We start from the raw sequence: 25,725 nt of genomic DNA, 5'->3' as shown, positions 1-25,725 counted from the left end.
AGAAATTAAATCATAGATGTCCATAAATTAAGTTATGTGTAATCTAAATTTTAATTCAATTAAATGTAGTTGTTATAGCACCAAATCAAAGCAATAGTTTCCTCAATGAGCTTTATATTGTAAGATAAAGACCCTAAAATATAATGAGAATTGACACGGAGAAAAAAGTGTTGAACACGCTTACAGAAAATTATTTAATAGTTTGTACAAAAGCGTTTGTTGGTGATGACAGCTTCGAGACGGCAACACAAGACAACCACAATTAATGAAGGAGAGGGACAACGGCTAGGTTACAGTCAGGCAGTTTTTATTGATGGTTTACTGTGCCTTGACAATCATAAACTCAAACAAATCAAAATTAAGAAATTAAATTAAGAAAACAAAAAGAGGCTGACTTCTTTCCTAAGGTCTAAATAAAACAATACACAAAACAAAAGGTCTGTCTAGCTGCTTGACAAAAAAAGGTCAGTCAAAACATACAAAAGTGGCATCAAGCGTATAACCTAGTGTTTTTAACAATAAATGCCCAGTTGCAAGTGTATGGGGTACCCCAATCTTACCTGTCCAGCCTCCCACCAAAACACTCACATACACATAAGCCTACAAACAAACGTTTAGAGAACATCAGAAGCTGGCCAGGAAGCTGCTCTTTTGTAATGATCCCTGGCAAGCGATTGGTCTGCAGCCGTCCCCAACCCCTGGGCCACGGACCGGTACTGGTCGTTTGGTACCAACAAGAGTTGAGGTTCGGGCGTGAAATGTGTAGTTTTCAAGGGTTTTATTGATTTTTATCATTATTTTTAATAGTTTTTATTGTTAACTCAGTTTCCCTGGGTCTTTTCCTGTGTGTTATGAATAAATCTTACTTTTTTTGGTACCTTTACAGGTTTTATTTGTTGTATTTTTCCGCGACAACTTAAAGGCCGGTCGTGAAAGTATTGTCGGACATAAACCGGTCCATGGCAAAAAAAGGTTGGGGACCGCTGGGCTACTGTGCCCAGATTAGCCAATAGGCATATGCCAATTATCTTTGAATGGGCCAATAGGTGGAGGCTTGACACCTGAAAGACAAGAGCAACAGAAAAACAAAGTGCTGTGTATCATGGCATGTGACAGTCTTGCTGAAACATCCATCCTAATTTCATCTTCATCATCCTGTTAGATGGCGGCAGGTTTTGAGACAGGAATGTCTCGATACATTTTTCCTTATATGAAGTGTGCCATTTGCAGAAAAATTGCCTAATATGTGTGTGTTTAGTTAGTTAGTTTGTTTGCTTGTTTTAATCAATTTTAAATCATGCTTTTTATTTGTTTTTGTTTCTAATGTCTCTGTAAAGCACTTTGAATCACCTTGTTGTTGAATTGTGCTATACAAATAAATTTGCCTTGCCTTGCCTAATACCATGATGTTTCCACCTCCAAACTTCACAGTTGGTATGGTGTTTTTGGGTTGATGTGCAGTGACTTTTAAAATCCAAACACGGTGTGTATTAAGGCATCAAAACAGTTCAATTCTGGCCTCATCTGAACAGACTATATTGTCCCAGTATTTCACAAGCTTGTCTAAATGTTGATCAGCCAGCTTTAAATGCACCCCCTTTTCACTTCATGTGTTCAATATTTTATTCCTTGGTCACGCCTTATTATTACTTATAATTTATGGACATCAGTGCTTTGACTTCTTGGCATGTGTGGGTTGGATGGGTTGTTACATCTAGTGAGAATTTTATCGCACCTTTAGAAATATATTTACTTAGAAAATTGGTGACATGTTCTTTTAGTGATGTGTTCAATACCTATTTTTCCCGCAGTATAGCACTAAATCAATACAACTGTTGCCTTAAGGCTGTCATAATGCTGTCTAATACAGACCCAGGAAGCAGGCTCAGGCGAATGAATAAAGACTGAGTGTTTGGGGAGGTGGAGCCAAGTGGGGAGGAAGTGGTGACTTGTGGACAAAATCATGAAAACTGTAGACTCCACATGACAAAGGTGCTTTAGATTGTAAGTTAAATCAATACATTTTCTCCTATGAGAAAATGCTTTAGCAAACTCGGGAAAGAAAAAATCCCTTTTAACAAAAACAGCTAGACTCAGGGAGGGGTGGTCATCTGCTGTGACTGGTTGGAGTAAGGGGGAGGAAGATATGACAAACAAAGGAAGAGTGGAAGAGAACTAGAGATTAATAATAACTAGTGATTAAATGCAGAGTGGCGTATAAACAGTGTGTGAAAAAAAAGGTGAATGAAGAAGAAATCATCATCATGGGAAGCCCCCAGCTACCTTGACCTATTACAGTGTAACTAAGGGGGAATTCAGTGACACCTGATCCAACCCTAACTATATTCTTTGTCAAAAAGGAAATTATGGGTAATTCACATTATACTGGGGCAACTTATTTTCAAAAGTAATTAGTTACTTAGTTACTTAGTCACTTTTCAAAAACATGATACACAACCTGAATGCGTCACAAACCAATAGACCTTTTGGCCCAATTCTATTTTTTTGCATAATCCAACATATAAAAGTGAATCAAATTGAAAAGTGTCTTTTTAAAAATTAGTTTATTACTTTTAATCTTAACTTAATAAACATTGCGTCCAAAAAAAAAAATTAAATTCAACAATCTTTGACTTTAATAAATTTGCTTAACATTTAAACATATTTCTGCACATTACACCATATTTTAAGAAAATAAAGGCTTAAACTGTATTTCTGCATATTCCAGTATATAACATAAAATTATTTTTTGTGTATACACACACATCCTTTCACATAAATACAACAAAATAAATAAATAAATAAAATAAATAAAATTAACAATAACATCTTTTAACAGTTGGTAAAGTGCAGAGAGGAGTAATAATGAGATTACCAAAACAGAAAATGCTATTGCATGCTACATATAGGCTGTTAATCCAGTCTCATTTTGTGGCAACCCTGAAAAAGACCGATGTTTTATTGTTTTCTTTTGGACTGAAACAGTGGTTATATCGCATCAGCAGAAGCTTCTCAAACCTTCTATCAGACAGTCTGTTCCTTTTGGGGAAAGCACCAATCCACCTAAACTGAACAGCCGTTCCACTGGTGCACTGGATGGAGTTGGCCTGTTGTATTTCATGTACATCTTTTTGAGATTTGGAAACTGATTCAGAATCTCAAGCTCATAGTCTGACCTTAAATAGTCGGTTACTTCTTTTTCTGCTGAGAAAAAGCATTTGGCTGGCTGGCATTTGGGACACATTAGTGTTGTCAGTTGCAGGAGCAGGTTTACGACACTCTGTTATCAGGAGCTCCTTCACATACTCTCCTAGACTCATCTCTCAACCAACAAAGTTTAAACTTGGGACAAGTGGCCGCTGCGAGAAGTCCTTCTTGGCTGTCCAGAACAGCATCAAGTCTTGAGGGCCTGTAACATACAATATGATGCATCTAAGAATAAAATTATTTTACTATATAATTACCTATTGTCATTATTTTGTGGGCTTTACCGCCCTAAACCATCTATATTTTCTATTATCAATACTGTATGAGATTTAATTTTGGTTTTGTTGATATTATGATTAATATTCATAATCAATGATGATCAATATCCCTGATATTTAACAAGGGGTGAATACTTGGTCTTTTATTCTATCATTTTAATAATTGTACACGCTGCTTAAAGCTACGTATAACATCCACCCACTGTGAAGCGTATAATAAGTTTAACAAATCCACCCAAAGCAATTATCCAATAATAATCTTACCTTTACAGAGGTCTTTCTAGAGAGGTCATCTAGAGAGGTCATCTTTCAGGGCAAGCGTCTTTGACATCAGGCTTGTGAGTGTTGGTAGTAAAGCCCCATAGGTGCACTCATCCCTTTGTAAGATGTCCAGAGCCACTGTCAGGGCCTTCATCACAGCACAGTACTCTTTCAAGAACTGGTACTCCCTTTCATTAAGGCACTTGATTCCCAGTTTTACACAGAGGGGATTAAGTTCATTTAAGGGAATTGTGATGATTCTAGAAATGGCCTCATACAGGTAATTCCACCTTGTGGATGTCAGTACCATTAGGTTTCCTCTGGCTGACTTCCTCCACCTGTTCAGAGGCTAATGTTGATTGACTTCCTTTAGTCCAAAGAGCAGAACATTTTGCAATGCTACTCCTATATGCAGCCTTGGTGTCTGCACAGGAATTTAGATGTTTGTCAACATTGCTTGTTGAAATCAAGTTAATTGTGTGCGATGCACATCTGTAGTGTTGAGGGTGGCTAAACTGTGCATCACCAGATGTGGTTGAAAGAGCTTCTATGACATCAGTAAAGGTCGGTTCCTCGTCATCACCTTCTTCATTTTCAGATTCAGACTCCAAATGACAGGGCTGATATACTCTGAATGCTTTAGGAAAATTAGATGCATTATCCATTACAGTGGCAACAACTTTGTCTTGTAGTCCATATAATGAATGGATTTCTTCAATCTCTGCTCCGATTACATCATAGATATGGCTGCCTTTAATTCTCTTGCATGCTAGGGGGGCCTTGTTGCATTGTAATGTGGAATTAATCCAGTGAACTGTTACACCCATAAAGCTTTTATTATTTACCGTCCAGATGTCAGCAGTAGTGGAAACAAACTCTGCCTCTTCGAGTGTAGCCTTTAAGTTAGAGGCAAGGCAAGGCAAGGCAAGTTTATTTGTATAGCACAATTCAACAACAAGGTGATTCAAAGTGCTTTACAGAGACATTAGAAACAAGAACAAATAAAAAGCATGATTTAAAATTGAATAAAACAAGCAAATAAACTAACTAACTAATTAACAAACAAACAAACAAACAACAGTATATAAAATCAAAACAGATAAAATCAGAACAGTAGATAAAATCAGTAGTTAAATGTAAGTTTTGAAATTTAAGCTTAAAGTGTGGATTTGGTGCTTTATTCAAATGCAGCTGAGAACAGGTGAGTCTTCAACCTGGATTTAAATAAACTGAGTGTTTCAGCTGATCTGAGGCTTTCTGGGAGTTTGTTCCAGATATAAGGAGCATAAAAGCTGAATGCAGCTTCTCCGTGTCTGGTTCTGACTCTGGGAACTGATAAAAGACCGGATCCAGATGACCTGTGGGATCTGGATGGTTCATACTGGGTCAGGAGGTCATTGATGTATTTTGGTCCTAAACCATTCAGAGCTTTATAGGCCAGCATCAGAACTTTAAAGTCTATCCTCTGACGGACAGGCAGCCAGTGTAAGGACCTCAGAGCTGGACTGATGTGGTCCACTTTTTTGGTCTTAGTGAGGACTCGAGCAGCAGAGTTCTGAATGAGCTGTAGTTGTCTGACTGATTTTTTAGGTAGACCTGTAAAGATGCTGTTACAGTAATCAAGCCTACTAAAGATGAATGCATGGACTAGTTTTTCCAGGTCCTGTTGAGACATCAGATCTTTTATCCTTGATATATTCTTGAGGTGATAGTAAGCTGACTTTGTTATTGTCTTAATGTGTTTTTCTAAGTTTAGGTCTGCATCCATCACTACACCCAAATTTCTCGCCTGGTTTGTGGTTTTTAGATGTATAGATTGAAGTTCTCTGGTGACCTGTAATCGTTTTTCTTTGGCGCCAAAGACTATTACCTCAGTTTTGTTTTTGTTTAGCTGGAGAAAATTGTGGCACAACCAGTCATTGATTTCCTCAATGCATTTACCAAGAGCCTGTACAGGGCCTCGGTCTCCTGGTGACATTGTGATATATATTTGTGTGTCATCTGCATAGCCGTGATAGTTTATTTTGTTGTTGTTTATAATCTGTGCCAGTGGGAGCATGTAGATGTTAAACAGAAGGGGTCCCAAGATGGAACCTTGGGGAACTCCACATGTGATACTTGTCTGCTCAGATGTGAAGTTACCTATTGATACAAAGTATTTCCTGTTTTCTACGTATGTTTTGAACCAGTTTAGTACAGTTCCTGAAAGACCTGTCCAGTTCTCCAGTCGTTTGAGTAATATGTTGCGGTCAACTGTATCAAATGCTGCACTGAGATCCAGTAAAACTAGGACTGACATTTTTCCACTGTCTGTATTCAGACATATGTCATTAAACACTTTGGTCAGAGCGGTTTCAGTGCTGTGGTTCTGTCTAAAACCTGACTGGAAGGCATCGTAGCAATTATTCTGTTTTAAGAAGTAACTGAGCTGTTGAGAAACTGCTTTTTCAATGATCTTACTTAAAAACGGGAGATTTGAGATCGGCCTGTAGAGTTCATTTTGTCATATTCTCTCTCAAGGTATCCTACAAATGACTTTCTCTAGGGCAGCTTGACACCACTTTTAGTTGGTATTTTTCCTACAATGCTTCGGAATGATTCAGAGTCTACAGTGGAAATAGGCAACATGTTCTCGACGATATAGGCAGCGACGAGCTTCTTCAGTTCAGCGGCACTAAGTCCTGTCGCTCTTATGTCTAGTTTAATCTGTTTAGCAGGAGTGGGTCCATCTGAGCCACAGCGGTCATTTCAGTGGGGGGATCCTGGGGGTTTTCTGTCAATTTAACATTCTTGTGCTAGGTGCTTGCTCAAGTTGGAAGCGGAATTTTTTGATGTGGAAGTTTTCTTCCTATGCAGAGTGTACAACGTATGCTTATGTTTTTGTCGCTTTTGAAAAAGTCAAATTCAAAGTAATGTCGGTATTTCCAAGTATTAAATGATGCACGATCGTACTCCATCCCTCGCTCCATGTTTTCTATTGTTGATTTACATACGTGCTTCCACAGCCGTCGCACACGCTTGCGTCATTGTCATGAGACACTCTCTCAAACAAAATCACAGTTTAGTAACGCAGTAATGCAGCGTGCTTAAGGGGAAAGTAAGTGTAATCGAATTACTTTTTTTTGCAATCGTAATCCCTTAGTTTACTCGTTACTTGAAAAAAGTAATCAGATTACAGCAATACAGTAATTGTAACATGTTACTGCCCATCTCTGAATATTAATAAAATATGTTTGTTTGTTTGTTTGTTTTTGACAATTCTTGTAATCACACAACATCCACTTCACATACAAAATGTTACATATATTAAAAAAAATTCCCTCTTGCGCCCCTCTGTATCTGTAAGTCCAACAGGGTCTTAGCCTCAGTCATTCTCGACCGCCCTAGGGAGCTTTCCCTATTTTGCCCTCGGTATTTCCATACTCACACAGATGTTTCTGTATACTATGCCACTTGGTTCTGGCGTTCCATGTATGCCCTGCCTGCTAGCGTCTTGGGAATCTTTACACATCCTGTACCTGGGTTCTTGCCTGGTGTGATAGACCCCAGCCTCTATGGATCTTGTGCTCAGAGCTTGTTCCTGTGCTGCCATGATTAGTGCCTCTGTGCTGTCTTTCAGACCAACCTAGTCAAACCACTGGTAGGATTTCTAGATGTCAGCTGCTTCCTCTATCTACTGGATATATACACAGTACCGGGCCTGTCCTTTAGTGATGGTTCTTCCTCTTGCCCTCTTTCTTGGGCTTCTGCTACCTGAGGCATTCACTAAGTACACAATCAGTTCTGGCATTCTTCCTGATGTACTCGAGAGTGTTCATTGTGTCATCCTGGTCTGTGGTTCTGACACTCACCAGTCCCCAGCCTCCTTCCTTCCGCTTAGCGTACAGTCTCAGGGTGCTGGACTTGGGGTGAAACCCTCTATGTATAGTCAGGAGTTTCCTTGTCTTGATGTCAGAGGCTTCCATCTTCTCCTTTGGCCAGCTTATTATTATTATAATTATTATAATGCTCAAGGGTTTTAATTACAACATATTTAATTTCTTAAGCTTAGATACTCTTTTCTGAACTTTGCCATTAGGGTTAGGGTTAGGGTTAGGGTTAGCTGTGGCTACAATGTAGCTTGATATCACCAGTGTGTGAATGGGTGGATGACTGAATGTAGTGTAAAGCGCTTTGGGGTCCATATGACTAAAGCGCTATACAAATACAGGCCATTTACCATTTACCATCGCTCTGGCAGAAATGGCGCTAGAGCCAGAGTAGGGGAGAGGCGAGCTGGAACAAACCATTTTGGGAGGGGGGTATCTATGCTTTTGTTGTTAAAATGTTATGTCTCAATTAAGTACTGTATGTTTTTTATATTTTTAGTAGTGTTTACACAAACAGCAAATATTGTCAAAAAAGTGAGAACTCTTTGATTAATTTTGATTCATTGGGCTAAAATCGCCCCTGGTGAGATGGTATTTAGATTTGATTTGATATACCTTTATTAGTCCCACAAAGGGAAATTTCATAAGGCTGCCGACCTATTGTACGCAATGGCGGCGCCATCTTACCCTCCGACCATACATACATTACACAAAACATCACATGGGGAAGACAGGTCAGAGAGGTATAACAATGAAAAATTTGGAGGAAAGATAAGGAGAAAAAATAACTCCCCCCAGACTGAGCTCCAACAGGGAGATCAGTTTGAGAACAGAAAAAAACACCTCTGCACATGAAAAAACTCTTAATACACCAAAGAAACACATGACAAGCAACAGGGGTGGGTAAAGGGTGAGAGACAGCCGAATTAGACAGTACATCCGGGGCTGCGTGCACTGGTCTCCTTGATCCACCGTCAGCATCGGAAGGGAATAAGCGTCGAAGGCGTTTGGAAAGGGAGGGGGGATGAGTGTGTGCATATCAGTGTATATGTATGTGTGTGTGTGTCCAGAGTTCAGCTGAGACAGTGTCCTTCGCCCTGCTAGGCTAAGTAAACAGTTTTCCAGCCAACCCAGGTGGCCTTGCATGGAATGGGAAGGAACAGACTAAACACAGTCGTTATCAGGGTGTTGTTGTTCAGCTCCAGCCTTGAGACCGCAGCTGGCGCCGAAAGGGTATCCGCATGAAGTGATGGTGCTTTTTACTTTAGTGCGAACAGCTCATATGAATTTCAAAGCAGTTCTACAGTCCAACACTGGTCTCTCAATCTCCCGTTGGAGAGCCGTGAGCTTCGCCATACTAGCGTTCTGTGATGTTGTCATTTCTTGTGCTCGAGGAGCCGATTCTGAGAACTCACGGCAGTGTGCCTCCCCGAGATGTCATCCAATTTGCACCCAGAGATGTTATTCTGAGCGAGCCCTTCCGAGATGTAATCCAGTCTGCAGTCAGAGATCTTATTCTGAGTATTCACAGCAGCCGTAGCCTCTCCAAGATCTTATCCGTGCTGCACTCAATGAGCCCATTTTGAGAAACTCACGCCTCTCCCATCGTTTCAATCCCAGTGGGCAGCCTTGTGGGGGTTTGAACAGCCGGTTCCGCTTTCTAAATTCTTCGATAAGTCAGGGCCAAGCCAGCTCCGATCAGCCAGAACCCTGTTATCATGGTTCCGAATAGGTAGATATCTTCAGCACTCAGGCTCACCCGAGCCCAAACTTCTCATTGAGAAAGGGGTGTCAATTGCATTTAGGGACCAGTTGATCCAATCCATAATTCCTCTTTTAGGTTTTAGAGAACAGACTGTGAGAGAGTGTTCCAGGGAAAAGTAATACAAAAAACACAAGACTAGACAAGGACATAAGAAGCTAAGCAGGGAAGCTAAGGGAGAGGAGGAGGAGGAGAGGAGAAAAGTGTGACCGCCTTCGTCAAGAGCAAGAGCAGGATTTACTAAGTTAGATCTGGAAACAATGAATGTCTTTTCAAAGCTAGGACTTTTTGGGTCTCTTTTTATTCCAAGCTTTGCTTTTATCTTGATTATTTTCAATTTGGTATGATACGCAACAATTTTCATCTTGTAAGCAGGCAGAAAAAAACAAACAAAGAGAGGAGGACGATCTCTTCATGTTTTTAAGTTTGCATTAACTATTCATTTTTTGTTGGTAAAAATTAATTAATGACTATTATTTTTGTATCTTATAAGAATTCAATGATGATCATTGCTTTTTTTAACTGCCGTTAATTCAAGGTAACATTAGGGTTACAATTAAACAACATGCACATTTACACTAAGATACCTTTCTGTAAAAGTATCTAAACTCTTCAGGATATTTTCTGGGCACTTATTTATTTTTAATGTTTGCATATTTGTCAAACTTACATGTTTCAGATCATCAAACAAACCTGAAATCTGAAGTAAATACAAACCTCTGGTTTTTAATCATGATTTCACTAATTGAGTGGAAAAAACCTTCCAAACCTACCTGGCCCTATGTCAAATGTAACTGTTCCCTAAACTTAACCATTGGTTATCCAACACTTTGAAGCTAAAACTACAATCAACTGCTTGATGAAGAAGATGATTGTGATTGTGATCGTTGATAATGAAGCTTTTGCATTGCTGTGGAGGAATTTTGGCCAAATCGTTGCAGAATTGCTTTAATTCAGCCACATTGTAGGATTTTAAACAAACATTATTGGCATAACCATAACTTTCTTCAATAGCAAGGTCTTGAATATTATTTATTAATTACTTACTACTTATTTTGTGGGGTCTTTACCTTACAGCATAAAGCACCATGAAGTGACTGTTGCTTTGATTTGGCATTAATTAAATAAAATTCAATTAAATTGTTATTGCGTTAAAGAGAGTTGAATTGAATGAATACTATATCAACTTGTGAAATGTGTTCTACATTTTAAAATGTTTGATTTTCAACAAAGAATATAAGTTTAAAAAAATTAAATAAATACAGACTTCCTGTGTGCAACTTGCATATTATTTCTGTCCCCATAGGTTCACTGTGGGTACTCTAGCATTCTCCATGGTTCACATTTATGTTGGGGTAGCTGGATGAATCTAAACTTGCTATAGTGCAGATCTCCCTGTTCGCCGACAGCATGTTTGCAAAAGCCAACATCTCACAGATTCTGAAGCTGCAGTTTTCATCACCCTCTGACCAAAATTCACTGAACAAGCATAAATAAAATCTGTTCTCTGCATTATTTGCTTGCTTATTACGCACCAGTCTACCGTTGTGTGCAGTGTAATTTAAACTTTTACAAATTATACCAAATTACAAAAGCTATGTCTCTAATAAAACCTTTCTTCAGTTTTTGATCTACCGCAGGGTTCTAATGCAAAATCGAATCCAATCAAATCGGGATCTTGTGAATCGGAATCGAATCAGTTATAGGAATCAGTGACGATACCCAGCCCTAGCTGTCACCCTGTCCAGTCTTCCTGTGGCTTTAATTGGATATGTGGTCAAGAAAATGGATGGATGGAATAAAAGTTTCTTCCATTTGAAAAAAAGTGTCACTTTAATCATAAGCACACTTACATACACAAGTGGGTTCTAGTATGACAGCTCATTTTAAAGCAGAAGGGTTGAACAGTGTTTTCATTGTCAGTTTTTAATGAATTTGGTGTTACAATTTGGCAAATGTAACATCAGTACCACAATCTACAAAACAGTTTTAATAAAATATACAAATGTCAACCTCAAGTCATTAGAGAAGAGAGAGGATCACCACATTATTTACCCGGAGTGACTTGGCTGATTAAAGACAGACTTTGTACCTCAATTTCTCAGTGTAATTTATTTAGTACTATGTTAGATGTGATCTCTGTATATAGTACATGTCAGTCATGGAAAGGCTTGAAAGGGAAGAAAAATTACTCACATTTGTCAAAAACAAAAGATAAATCATATAAAAAAAGGATTGCTAGATGTTTACTTTAAAATTAATATATAATACAGATTTAAATCTCCATCCTTCTGGCAGTCGAGGACATCTTTACGGTGCAGATGCATTCTTATTTTAACAGTGTGTGTAAAACCTTCTAGATGGTTTTGTGTGATGATGAGAATACATATGCATGTAGCATCCACGCTTTATCTATAGGCTGTTGTGTCACGGGTGTAAAAAATGAAATGTGTAGCCTACTTTTAGGTTTGACAATTTAGGATTTTTTTGTTTGTTTATTTGTTTTTTAACAGTGCCAAGTTGTAAAAAGTTGCCTCAAGAAACATCATTTTGCATATTTTAAAAAACAGGAGGCATAGAAAGTATTTGCCAGTGGGACACAATCCTTGTGGTGAACTTTACACTGGGTTTTTGGGGGGTTTCAAATCTATAGAGACACTGTGTTTAGAGAAACTGCATCTCAGCTGTTCTGATACACCAGACACATAAGCGATCAATAAAGGGTTTTGGCTGGGCAGCCGTTGACCTTCTCTCCTGGATCGCTTGGAGCACCCTTAGGTGTCTTACCAGTTTTGACAAATGTCCAGCTGGGATAACCACATTTACTCATAGCCTTTTTCATATGATGTTCTTCTGCTTCCCTGGTCTGTAAGGATCTTACAATGCTGTGACTGCAGCCATTCGCCAACTCTATGTGAATGGTATTCTTGGTCATTGATCAATAGCCATGACAATTTGTATATGATCATGAAACTGACCCCACAGTCCTCTGTTAATCAGTGGTGCCATTTTCAGTCATTAAGCAAATGTACAGTTTATCCAGGGGAACAGAAACAATTTTTTGGGGATTTCCTTACCCACATGATGGAGCATGCATCAAAACCTTCCATGTAAACACTGCATGTCATTCCATACAGTACCATGAAGATCGATCAGCCATAAAATTAAAACATCCTGCCAAATATTTTGTATATCCCCTGAGTACTGCCAGAACAGCTCGCTGACACATCAGGCATTACAAGCCAGGACCAAGGTGCAGGGACAGGGTGTTGTGTGGTAGAAGATCCTCTGGGTGTTGTGTTATGATGCGTATGGACTCTCTGGATGGTATGTGTCAAAGTAACATCCACATTAATACCAGGGTCCAAGGTTTTAATACAAAACATTAAATTTGAATATTTTCTTCACGTTTTCAATTTTCAAACTTTTAACGTTGTGACTAACTGGTGTAGATATGCACCTGGTGAAAGGAATGTTTTGTCATTTGCAATTTGCTCATTTCATAGATATCTAGATCCTAACGTAGCATCCTCATATTGATGTAAACTCTCAGCTAATAGATGTTTTTTACTCTCTTCCCCAGGTTACAAGTGCTCATCCTTCAAAGTCAGACATTGTCAAATCAGGAAATCTGAAATCCACACTTAAGCATATATGGACACAAAGTAATAAGGAAATGTCCATCAGTAGGCTGCTATCACAGACTCTACAAGGCAAGGAGAACAGCACAGCTTTGGATCTTCACTATGACACTCCAGAGCCCTATTTGGAGCAGGATCTTTGGGATTGGCTGAGAAATTCCACGGACCTGCAGGACTCACGACCACGGGCTAAACGGCGGCCTATGGTCAAGACAGGAAAGTTTAAGAAGATGTTTGGCTGGGGGGACTTCCATTCAAACATTAAGACAGTTAAACTTAACCTGCTAATCACTGGTAAGATTGTAGATCATGGAAATGGCACCTTCAGTGTCTACTTTCGCCACAACTCCACAGGGCAGGGCAATGTGTCTGTTAGCTTGGTCCCTCCAACAAAGATAGTTGAGTTTGATGTGGCAGCACAGCAGTCCGTCATTGATGCCAAGGACTCAAAGTCCTTCAACTGTCGCATAGAATATGAGAAGGTTGAGAAGGGTGCCAAGAACACACTCTGCAACTTTGACCCATCCAAGACATGCTACCAAGAGCAAACTCAGAGCCATGTCTCCTGGCTTTGCTCCAAACCATTCAAAGTCATCTGCATCTTCATTTCCTTCTACAGCACCGACTACAAACTGGTGCAGAAAGTGTGTCCAGACTACAACTACCACAGTGACACTCCCTACTTTCCCTCTGGCTGACATTTCCATACACTCACAAACTACATAGTGGTCGAGTGGAGAACAGACTAGGACTTCTATCCAGGCCAGAGACATTTGTATGTTAGCCCTTCTGTCCCTTAACATGTTCATATCAGAGTGTCAACTATGCCCAAATGATTCCCCAAATGATTCCCCTGTTCAATCTTCTGAAAGAGCAAAGAGCAACTTTCAATTCTTACAAAATGTGCTAATTGTAAACTGCTTAAAAGTAACCTTGGATTACCAGTTAGAATTTTATCCCTTAATTATGATTTATTCCAGCTGAATTTTGTCGAAAGCAATGGCCTTTGGGTCATCTTGGGTTAGTACTAGTATGAATTGTTCATTATTGAACTCTGCTCTTTCTTGTTGTTATTTTTACATCACACTTGTAGTCCAACTGAATGTTAATAACCTTGTTTTCTTTTAGCATATTTCAATATACAGTGTATTAACTCTTGATAGTATATGGACTGTTTGCCCCTGCTGTACCAGTTTCACTCTGCATTTTATTCTGAATAATGGAAAAAAAATTAGCTCCTTGTTTAAAAAGAATGAAAACTATCCTTCAAATGTTATTAGAAAAAGAGGCTGAGGATGACAACAAAGATTCAAATGTGAGTGTGATGCTGTTAGAAATGTGAGGTAGTTTAATAAGTGAGGTTACCAGGCTGGCTTCTTCTACAGTCAGTTGAGAAAACCTGTTAACAACAGACTTTCAGATAGTGTAAGATGATCAGTCCTCGGTCATCATCAGAGAGCTTTTTGCGATAACGAACTTAACCAGCTACTGAGTCAGTTAGATGACTGGCCTATATTTTGAACTGACAAAATTCCGGATTAACTGACTGATCAGTGGGTTCTTGGGGATAAGACTTGTTCATTGTCAATTAATATAGCAAATGTAATGTATTGAATTCTATATATTAGAGCTTAATTTGTATGAATGGTTTGTATTGTACATAGTTTATCCAAATTATGCTGCTTCTGTATATGCCCCATGAGCTGTGTTTTTGACCACCTCTGCTAAGTCCTCTTGAAAGTCCATTTATGCTTGTTCTTGGTTCCTCTAACACAGAAAATGATGTTGCAGCCCTAGGTGTGAATGTCATGAAAACAGAAATCATGTACAGAAGATTTAGAACTGACTAAATATAATAAAAGTATTGACTTAAATTTTCTTTACTGGGTTGGGGGAAGGTTTGGGGATGAAGATGGATTAAAGAAATCAGAAATTTTATCAATTGAATTCTGGTATGTGTGAGTTAATTAAATCAGTAATGATTTGTTCAAGGTTTGTGGCAAACCATCATACCCATCTTTGTAGGACAATGGGCTACAATGGCAAAGGAAAATTTATTATAATAAACTGAACTGCAACAAAGTACAGGAAAAGACTCAGGTTTCACTCAAAATTCAAGCTTTCACAACATTAAGGAGATGTTATATGTTTCTCCATTATCTTGGATATCTGTGTGATGAGTCCTACCCCATCTAACACAAGATTTGTTGCCTAAAACATGAGCAACAGTGAGAGGCACAAAAAATGTAATTTTAAATGAATTGGTGGTATCTCATAAATACATATGTGTGTGCTTATTGAGGTTTGGTCACACATATATTAAACAGCTCTAGAATAACTAATAGGACTATGTCATGGCTGCTGCGTGAGTCCCAAATGCAGGACTCTGGAGATCAGCGGCACAGATGGTGCAACTCTGAAGGCCGACCGGGAGTCCATTGGTGCAAATCTCAAGGAAGCCTGTGAAGGTGAGGGAGCAGGTTCACAGGTTTGTGATCACTTGGTAGGTGGCCAGTGATGACAACAGCAACCCTTTGTCAGAGGCCGTTGACGAAAGAACGTCGATGGAAGTGATGGAATACCTCTGGTAGCATGGCTGATGGCTGATCTTGATGGCAATTCCAGTTTTTCCTCTGGCTCAAGTGGAGCAAGACCCACTGTCACTGGATGCTCAGGTGCTGGTTCAGATCAGATGTGGGACCCACAGGCTCAGGCTCCGGTTAAACGCCCAATGGATTCATTGGGTGTTTTGGCCATTATCACTATACACCCTCATCCAAGGAGGCCTTGCCAGGGTTGATCAGGCCCCGGAGTGTGTCACTGGTTTATGTTAAATTATTATTTCTCTTTCTTCTGTTTAGTTTCTATAGTTTATTTTCTTCTATCTATTCACTGCAACTGAGAAATAATACTTACATCTTTAACATTTATGTAGCCTTATGATGCCTGGAGCCTTCTCTCTTATGATAGAGAGGAGTAAGACAAAAGGGACAAGATAGGAGAGAGCAGAGAGGAGAGCTGGAAGTGGGGCGCCCGATCTGGCTTCCCACACCGCCGCGCTGGGTTGTAAGCTCTACCCCCCAGTGCCTCCCAGAAAAGGGCCTATTATCAGGCTTGGAAATTAAACAAGTAGTGGCCGGTTCAGAAACTGAAAACAAAGTCTGGCATGGAGACAGAAGAGAATGTGTTATAATCAGCCATCTCAGGAATAAAACTATCATTCTTAGTCTCTACAGATTTTGTGGCACAGCATAGTCTTTTTTTTCCCCCAGACTTGAAGAGAGCAGGAGGCAACAAGTCCTTCTCACTCAGCATTGGATTTTGCTTGGTTGGTGTAGAGTGATGGAGAGAACCTATGTTTATCTGGGCTGCGTTGCTGGGACAGCTGCTGTATCCAAGGGGACAGCCACAGAGACAGGGCACAAATGATAATTAAATATTCCAAAACCTTGATTAAGTTGAATATAAATTGACAACGAATAGAATATAATTTAAAGGAAACCTACAAAATGTTAATATAAAAATGAAGAATCACAAAACCTTACAGAAATGCATTGTCCTGGTTCCAAGACCCAGAGACCCTGACAGACTGTAAATTATCGACATACATATGATACATATCTGTTATAATAGAGTTAGTTGGTGGATGTAGATCTGAAAACAGAAACCAGATTATACTGAATGACAGGTTATACTGACAGTTTTCTAGAATGTGTGACAAATGTGTCACAATCAGCGAATGCAGATAATTTGTTATGAATTTGACATTAAAATGGAAACTACAGAGATTATCATGTTAAAATGTAACAAGAAACTGCAGAGATTCTTATTACACTTTAGCGTGACACTCTGCAATAAGACAGTTTTTATGTATTATAATGCAATGAAGTAGTTAACGGTAATAATCTTTAGTAGCAATTAATTATCTTTATGGGTTTACTAATATTTTTTTGAGCAGTATACAATATTGTGTTTTTCCTGAGGCTAAAGAAATGACTGATTAAGCACTTAGTGTGCACTGTGCTAAATTAAACAGCTTTGGATTTTCACATTTGTGCAGTGTACAAACAGTGCATGTGTAAACAGTCTGTCTCGACATTTCCTTCACACTAACAGGGACAACATAAGAACACATAAGCAGCGTGCCTGACTATAATTAATCTAGTGCCATGTGTGATCAAGCAGATTTGAATGATCAGACATGGCAGAAATTTGGACACACAGAGGCAAGCTTGTAATTCAGTCCCCGGGAGATGTGGAGATTGGGATGCAAGACTGATAGCGTCTGTTGTGGGACTTCACAGTGGCACCTGCTATCAAATCCTCCAACTCGGCAGTTAGGATCAGTACTCAGCTTTAAACAGATTAGAGCCTCTAGGGAAGGGAAATCCATTGCCTTTTGCTGGCTCACAATTTATCAGTAATTAAAGTGGATGCCAGGTTTGTGTTTTCATTGGAGGTCTGTGGGGTACTTTTATAGCTGTCCTCATTAAGAAGCTGCCTCCCAAAACTTTACCCTCAATCCTCAGTTTTAACAAGCAAGGGAGAGTATAAACGAAATACCATCAGTGTAGAAGCAAATATATAAAAAAGCAGAACTTCTTAATTCCAACTGACACTAGACACTAATCAGTTTTTTAATGAAGCACAATTGCTTAAGGAAAATAAAAAAAAAAACAGTATAAGCTGTTTAATACAATTGTTATAATTGTTCTCAGAATTAACAGGCATTATAATGATATGGAGGCCTTTAAAAAAATAAAACTAAAAACCCACCTAATGGCCTGATCTCTTACATACAAATGCACCTAAAGTGATCGTCATAAGTCACTCTTATATCTCACAAGTTTGCCACTACTTCAGTTTTGTCATGCAACACCTTGTTTTTCTTTTTAAATTATTTAAAAGAAAAATTACTAGCTGTGCTTCCATTTTTGTTGTTAGGTTGTTACGTCTTTCAGTTTCTGTGGTACTATGCTACTGTTACTTTATTGTAAATGTACAGGTACTTATATACAAATTCAAAGCTCTTTCTATCATAATCCTTATTCACCCACACATTCACATAACCATTTATTCTATGTCCGTTAAGCACTCTGTAACTATATCCTGGGGCAATTTAGGACACTATCTCGCTCACTGACATTTGACCTTTCCATAAACACACAATTCATGCTAATTCCTGAGCCCCAGCTTTCCTTTGAGAGCCATTTTCTACTCCGTTTTTCTTTGCATTTGATACCATAAAATATTTGTTAGTTGTTTTAAATTCTTTTATTACATTTTAGGTTATATATAATTTATTTTGACCCATGGTAAAAAGGAATTTTCCCTGTGGGGATTAGTTACATTTCCTGATTTTATTTTCATTAATTCTGACTATTAATAAAGCACATAAGCACATGTCATACCAACTGCGAAGCAGGAATCACAGTATATACAACCACAGTCTATGTACACAGAGCATTAGTATACCTGAATTACAAGAAGAAAGATTCTCAGAGCTAATAAATCTCTGGATTTGTATTGTTGAAAACAGTATAATCATTACCCTCTTACAGTTTCATAGCCAAGAACTCACCACACTCTTATGGCAAAGAATAGAACTGTACATAGTGTTGTTGGCACTGTTTACACATACATTGTGTATCTTATCAGATGCTTGAAATGAGAAATATGTTAGTGCAACAAAAGAAAGCAAATTTGTATGTCTGATCTTTTTTATTACACTGACATTTGGTAACTGCAGTTTAATGATGACATGAAAAGGCAGCCATGCAACATACAGAACAGTATCGTCATGTGCTTGCTTGTTTTGCTCTTTATTTTGTCAACATCTAAATTCTGTCTATTGGTTACATTTATTTGTCTTGGTTGGTTTTATTTGTCTGGATTGTCAGAGCCTTCCCTTCTCTCCAGTGTCAGCATTTTAAACTAGAAAACCAACCACTTCACTTTTGATCAGTTAGTTTAAGATAAGAAATGGACTCTGTAGTAAGAGGTCACCATTTTCAGTCTACTTAACAGCGTATTCAATTTTTTAAAATTACTTTTTTACTTGCCTCACAAGATAGAATGTTCAGTTAGTATAATTTTGTTGTAGTCAATTTAGGAATAAATTCAAACAATGCTTCTAAAGAAAACTTCCCCTTGTTAGAATCAGAATCAAAATACTTTATCAATCCCCAAGAAAATTATGTCTTTACAGTTGTTCCAAGACAATAAGAACAGTTGTGATAGTCTAAGAGTGATTATAACTCTTTCTAGGACTCTGGTTGATCACAAGCTTGGATATACTCCGCTATCCAAGGTATTGAGCTGCAGCCTTAGTTACCAACTCCTCAGCTCTGCCATTGTGTCCATATCTAATGAAAAAAAAGAAAGAAAGGAAAAAAAATGGTAACATTTGAAATTCCAGACTTGAGGCTTCACAGTGACACTCGCACATTTGCATTCCCTGGGGACCTTTTTCTCTAAATACAAGATAAGGTGCCAATCTTTTTTGAGATAGTAGTGTACCAATTAATAACATTTACTCACTGTACCCCACAAGGCAAAAAGAAAATATCATCATTTATTGCAAAATACAATACATTTGACAGAAGCTTAATGTATGGATCTATTTTATACAATTGCGGTCCATCAAACACAATAAATTGAGTTCAGTTGCAGTTCTGATTGTGTTAAGGCTTTGTGATTATAATCCAGACAAAGTAAAGAAAAAGTATATGATTGATGTATTATAATAATATGAATGCTAAAATATATTGTTTTTTAACTATGCAGGTAGGTTGACTATGCTATGTCCCGTATTCTTTGATGTTGGGCTGAGAACAAACAACTAATACTTAGAGCAGGTCCAGTCAATCAACAATCATTTATTTAGCACATGCATGTGGAGATGTACATAATACCACCTTCCGTGTCTATCTCAAAGAGTAAGCACTTAGATACACAGTTTTATATGTCAGGGTTCACGCCCCTTCATGAGTAGGCAGATAACATAACATGCATCAGTTACACACACTTAGTGACAGTTAGATATAATTCCTTTTTTGGTAATCTTCTATAACCCTTAGAAAGCTATCTCAACTGTCTCTCACCCCAGCTGTTTCCTGTTGTTCTCACTATGGGGCCCATGATGTATATAGCACATCCTGAGCACATCCTGTTCTGTGCAGGCACGTATGCTGTTACAAGCAGATCACTTATAATAATAACCTATGATTGTGCACGTTTTATTAGCTGCTGGATTAATATGACATTTGCTAATATACTTTTACAGAATATATTTTCCACAGCTACTATATAATATCACTTATGTAATATGCCTATTTATTTGCCTAATCTTTAAAACCAACAACTTTCACTTTTCTGGCTTTATAATCACAATTACAAAAAAAAAAATAATTACTGGTCTTTGGACTAAAAAAATCCTTACCGTTATGTATTTATCAATACATAACGTTATTTCATGTCAGTGGTTTTTTTTAGAACAGGTTGGGTCCTTTTCAGCTGTATGAAAAATGCTGGTAATAACTGCAGATCTGATATAAATCCTGGTATTGTGTCATGTTCGTGACAAGAGTTCTTCCCTTGAGAAGAAACACGTTTCTGTGAAATAGGGGCTTCAGAACAATGAATTTGGGTTCCTGCCCACATTAAGCCATCTTTGCCAATCCCATCCTGACCTAAACTGTGCTTTTCCCTGAAGAGAATTTCTGCTTTAATCAAAAGCGGAATGGAAAAGGACCTTGCGTGCCTCTGGGATATTTTTCCATTAACCATTTTGACACATGACTGACTGTAGGGGATTATTGGTTTTTGAAGAACTATTAACAGATGTACATTTGCATTTTAATACAGTTCTCCTCAACTTACTAATGCAGTTTGCTTCTCATCTTCTTTGCCACCTCATTCCTGGTGCAATTCAGACTAACAGCAAAAAACCTTCCAGCTTTAATCATTTTAATTGCCATAAAATATTACTTTTCATTAATCACTTTGAATCTCCATTCTTTAACAACAGCCATGATAATTCCTCTCCAAACTGTTGATTGTTGCTTCCCATAAGGTTTTGGTAAAGAAGACAGTAATGGAATTCTACATGACAAGAAAACCTTTATCTTAAGCCGGAAACAGTGATTACTGTGATGAAATATTTGTTTTCACTGTGTCTGGTTTTTTTTTCAGAGAAATTCTGTAACAGGGATACTCTAAATGTAAGATTGATTTATAAACTCTTCTTCTGAGAATCAATTAAAATTCTACAATGTAAAAATAAACCTGAAATAACCAATATAATTACATCCATTTTAGAAAAATAATAGCTCGTATTTCCAATTTCTGTTTTTCATTCCTTGCTGGCCTTGCTGGATTGTGAAATGAAAAGGTTTCTGGAACCTGTTTGATAGATCTCCCTGAAATTGTGTATGCCACAAATAAGTAATGTGGGGATTAGAGAAATTTTTGCTGCTATTGTTAATAATCATCATCATTACCATTGCATTAATAATTAATATTGATATTGCATTCAGATGTTTAAGCATATTGGTACCCAATTAGCTTTTATTACAGGTGCAGTTATAACCATTTTAAACTGTTGAGTTAAATCAATAATCTTAAATGCTTTTGAATGCTTGTTATAATCTTAAATGTGTATGTGCTAATTCTGTTGGGTTATAAAAGAAGGGCCTAACTCTGAGTACACTCTGTGCAAAGTAGACACGAAACTGCAGGCTTTTGAGCGTGTTTGTGAAAGTGAAACTAAAGCACTAGTGTAAGTTACTTTGAGGAGCTGTTGGGAGGATGCTATTTGAATAACCAGGTTATTCATTATTGTCCTTTATTCATTTAAATCTTTTGATTAAGCTTTTAGTAGTGGTTCTTGATTAAAACATTTATTCAACATATTACAGATATAGTTTCAGTTAGGTTATTATACACATGAGAATTGGCCTCTCTTCTCATAAGACAAAATTCGTGTGAGGTCGAGCCACACACACACACACACACACATACACACACGTACACATACACACACTTACACAGCAGTTAGACTCAGGGGTAGGTGAAGGTTCAAATAATATTTTGTAAAAGCTTGCAACTGCAAAATTGTGCCTGCAAAAGAACAGTTTGTTGCAGAATGTGTGCCTGATGTTCCAGATGATAAGCGAGCGTCCGGGAGCGACAGGAAGACACCTGGCATGGAGGCGAGGCGATGTTGCTTTTTCAAACTGTGTTAAAAGTCATTGTGGTTTTGGTTTGACGTATGCATATATTGTATCTGCTTAACGCATGAGGGGGCGTTATAAATTTCCCTGATGGTATAAAAACAACTTATTGTCTATTGTTCGAGTGAGATCGATGCTGTCTGCGTACAGTGTTCATCTCCCACGCGTGTTCATTAAAATCAATTGTTTGACCAAGCTCTTCTGGACCATGGTTGTTTTTACTCTCGTCCTCAATATTGAACCCTTAACATTTGGGGGCTCGTCCGGTGTTTGAGGAAGGAGAGAGTTGGAGGTGTAGACGGAGAAATTTGGTGGTCCGTGGTGGTCAGACGGGCAGGCGTGACCTGGCAATCGAACTGAGTGGACAGGCGCCTTTATAAAAGAGGTAGGCACAGGCCTGTTGATTTTATCCGAAGTGTGCTGAATTAAATGATAAAATTAAAAATCTTATCAGTAAAAATTGCTGGTAAATGTCTGTTTTGATTTTGGTGAAAATCTCATGAGGTTTGACAGTTGAAGTAATGATAATGGAAGTTTGTAAGTTACAGTACTGGGTTGGAGTCCCAAGGAAAAGGAAAACAGTGAAATTGGGTTGGAGTCCCAAGTAGGAAAGTTAGGGAATTGGTCATTTTGTGGGTTGAAGTCCCCATTGGTCATCAGGTCAGACCTGTGTTGTAAATATATACACACATTCATACATAAATACACAAATAAATAGATCATATCATTAAAATTCTTGCAGCTTTCAGCCTTCATGATAGAGACACAAACTGTACATCAGTACATCAGATGACACAAGTATTGCATGACATTTTTAAAGGGCAACAGTAAACTGAAAGTGTATTTTTATCACTACTTTTTGGCATTTTGTAAATTGTTAGAAAGAGACATTTTATCAAAAAAATAATTTCAGTTGAGAATCTCTGCAGAAGGGCAGTACAGTGATGTAGTGGTGAATCGTCACAGCAAAAACATTCTTGGTCTGAATCCAATGGCTGACTGGGCCTATTAATGTTGTCCTTGTGCCTCTCCATCCTGCGCTTTGCAGATGGGTTCTCTCCCCTGCCCGATAGCGCCACTTTTGTAGAGCACCATTTTGAGATCCGCCCTGGGGTGAGGTCACAGCCCAAAATATTGCCTGAACACAGGCAAGGAAGGAATTGGCTGATATGCTAGAGATGGTAGTAATAGATGAATCACACAGTGTTTGGTGTAGCCCCATAGTTCTTGTGGTAAACAAAGATGGGTCAGTATGGTTCTATGTGGACTATGGAAAAGTAACTGATGTGTCACAGTTTGACGCTCACCTCATACCTCAGGTCGACGAGCTCCTGGACTGGTTAGGCACTGCTAGTTTTTCCTGGACACTGTGTTTGACTAAGTGCTACTGGGAAATTCCCTTCTCTCCAGGGGAGGGATGAGCAGTGTTGGGGAGTAACAGAATACATGTACCTGTAGCTCCCGTCAACCACCATGTGGACAAGTTCTTGTTTACAGATGATTTATTCAACATTCAGCGACAAGATCACTCAGCGTTGTCATCATCATCGTCGTGAGAACTACCCAAACAAAACAATTACAATCAGCAACATGTTTACAATAACACTCTTATCACAGTGAACCCAAACAAACAAAGGTATATGCCTATTTATGGCACTTTCATTGAAACTCAAATTAACAGAGGCACCCTGAACACACCTCATTGCCTGCTGTAGCCAAACAGGAGAAACTCCGAGGAATGGTAGTCGAATCCAGTTACTTTGTTGAAATAAATTACATGGCAGTCTTTTTCTGTTTCATATGTTAGGCTATCCCCTCTCCCTCTACTCTGTAATTTTGGTAATTCCACGCATTGCTGGAAACCCAAACAAACATGGAATAAGAGGTTCTAATGTAAGCGTCCTGCTAATGCTGGTGGAGTTTGCTGCACAATGGACCCGAAGCCAGCACAACAGAGCCAGCAGGGCACGGGCAAGAATGCATTTCTTACTTGGAAATTCCAACACCACTTCATATTTAAAGGGATGGGCGAAATCTAACTGTTCAATGCAAACTCTCTTTGCCAGCAACCAAGCTGCTCTCAGTCTCAAAAGATTCCAACCCTAAAGAAATATCTGGAAGTAATTTCTTTTTTAAAAACTAACGTTAGCCTACTGCAACTACCTTGTTTTAGTTGTGGTAGCTACCAGGGTTATATGTCACTTCAGTATCTTCAATGTTCTATTGTTGTGTGATTTATTGCGATTACTCACCACCGAGCTAACATTGTTAGCTGGCATTAGCTGAGGTTAGGTCATAGGCTGCAGACTTGATGGATAGCATTAGCAATCTGCTTGCTGCAAATAATCATGTGTAGTTCTGAAAGCAGTCAATGATAAATCACACAGCAATAGTACAAAAACAAAAATTGCAAAAAACTAAAAACAAAGACATCTATCACTACAACCATTTCCCTCTGCTTGCCCATCTCTACTATGTCCAGTTGGTTACCCATCACCAGTTTGTCCATCTGTATCTGGAAGTCCCACAGGATCTTAGCTTCTATTTCCTCCTTTGCTGCTTGACAGGAGTTTCTATGTTGTTCTGAGGCAGACTTTTTGTCCAGTAGTTGAACAAATCTCTTCTGGAGAGCCTTGGAGATCAGGATTGTCCCGTATTCGGCAAGCCATGCTGGGTGTGTCTCATCCATTAGTAGCTTAGTAGAAGCTAATTTGTGCTGCCAGATGCTTATGAAGTGTAGTTAGTTTCTTAAGCCCTGAGGTGTGAATAATGTCAGGGCCTGGCACTATCCAAGTCTTCATGCTTACAACTCTTCTTTTGGATGTTTGCAACTGTACTGATTACTGGATCCAGTATTTCTCCATCTCAAGCCTTGGTGGGGCTATTCTCACTGAGCATGCACCTTAAATGGTTCATATACACTACTGGTAAAATGTTTTAGAACACCCCAGTTTTTCCAGTTTTTTATTGAAAATTTTAAGTTTAATGTTTCATTGCGCTCTGAAATGAAAGCATAGTAGAAATAAGTAATTGGAGTTTAAAAAAGAAATCATGGAATCAGTTTATAGACCAAAACGTATTCTAAACTTTTGACTCATCAAAGGAGCCACCTTTGGCAGATATAACAACTGAACACATCCGTGGCATTACTTCTACAATAGAAATCAAAAAGTCTTCAGAAAGTTATTCCCATATCTCTTGCAGAAGTTCTCATAAATGTGGCACTTGTAGGTTGCTTTGCCTGCCTAAGTTCCACTTTCCAGTTCATCCCAAATCAGCTCGATGGGGTTTTAGTCTGGAGACTGTGCTGGCCGCTCATATTTTCATGTTTACCGTCTTGTTCTTTTTTCCTGAGGTAGTTCTGGCATAGCTTGGACCTTTGGGTCTTTGTCTTGCTGTGCTTGAAGCTGTTGTCCTTTGAGCTGTTTATCCTCCAAGCTGTCCACTGATTCAGTTGTGGCTTTGGGTCTGCCA

The 25,725-nt window shown here is 38.6% G+C and overlaps 1 protein-coding gene across 1 annotated transcript in view; it reads left to right on the top strand.

The window, feature by feature from the left end:
* The window catches only part of nxph1 (neurexophilin 1), a 71,071-nt gene extending 56,179 nt beyond the window's left edge, over positions 1 to 14,892 (top strand). Inside the window, exon 2 of the mRNA XM_085262914.1 lies at positions 12,961 to 14,892. Within this exon, the coding sequence (XP_085119040.1) occupies positions 12,961 to 13,716 (756 nt within the window). The 3' untranslated portion in view covers positions 13,717 to 14,892. The remainder of the gene's footprint in view (positions 1 to 12,960) is intronic.
* The last annotated feature ends 10,833 nt before the right edge of the window (positions 14,893 to 25,725 follow it).

Source organism: Mchenga conophoros, linkage group LG22 (genome assembly GCF_057382185.1).
Source record: "Mchenga conophoros isolate Kocher_MC1m ecotype Shallow Benthic linkage group LG22, M_conophoros_male_GT1.1, whole genome shotgun sequence".
NCBI classification, from domain to species: domain Eukaryota; kingdom Metazoa; phylum Chordata; class Actinopteri; order Cichliformes; family Cichlidae; genus Mchenga; species Mchenga conophoros.
The sequence above is the reverse complement of the archived record's forward strand: the minus strand, read 5'-3'. Positions and strand labels throughout refer to the sequence as shown.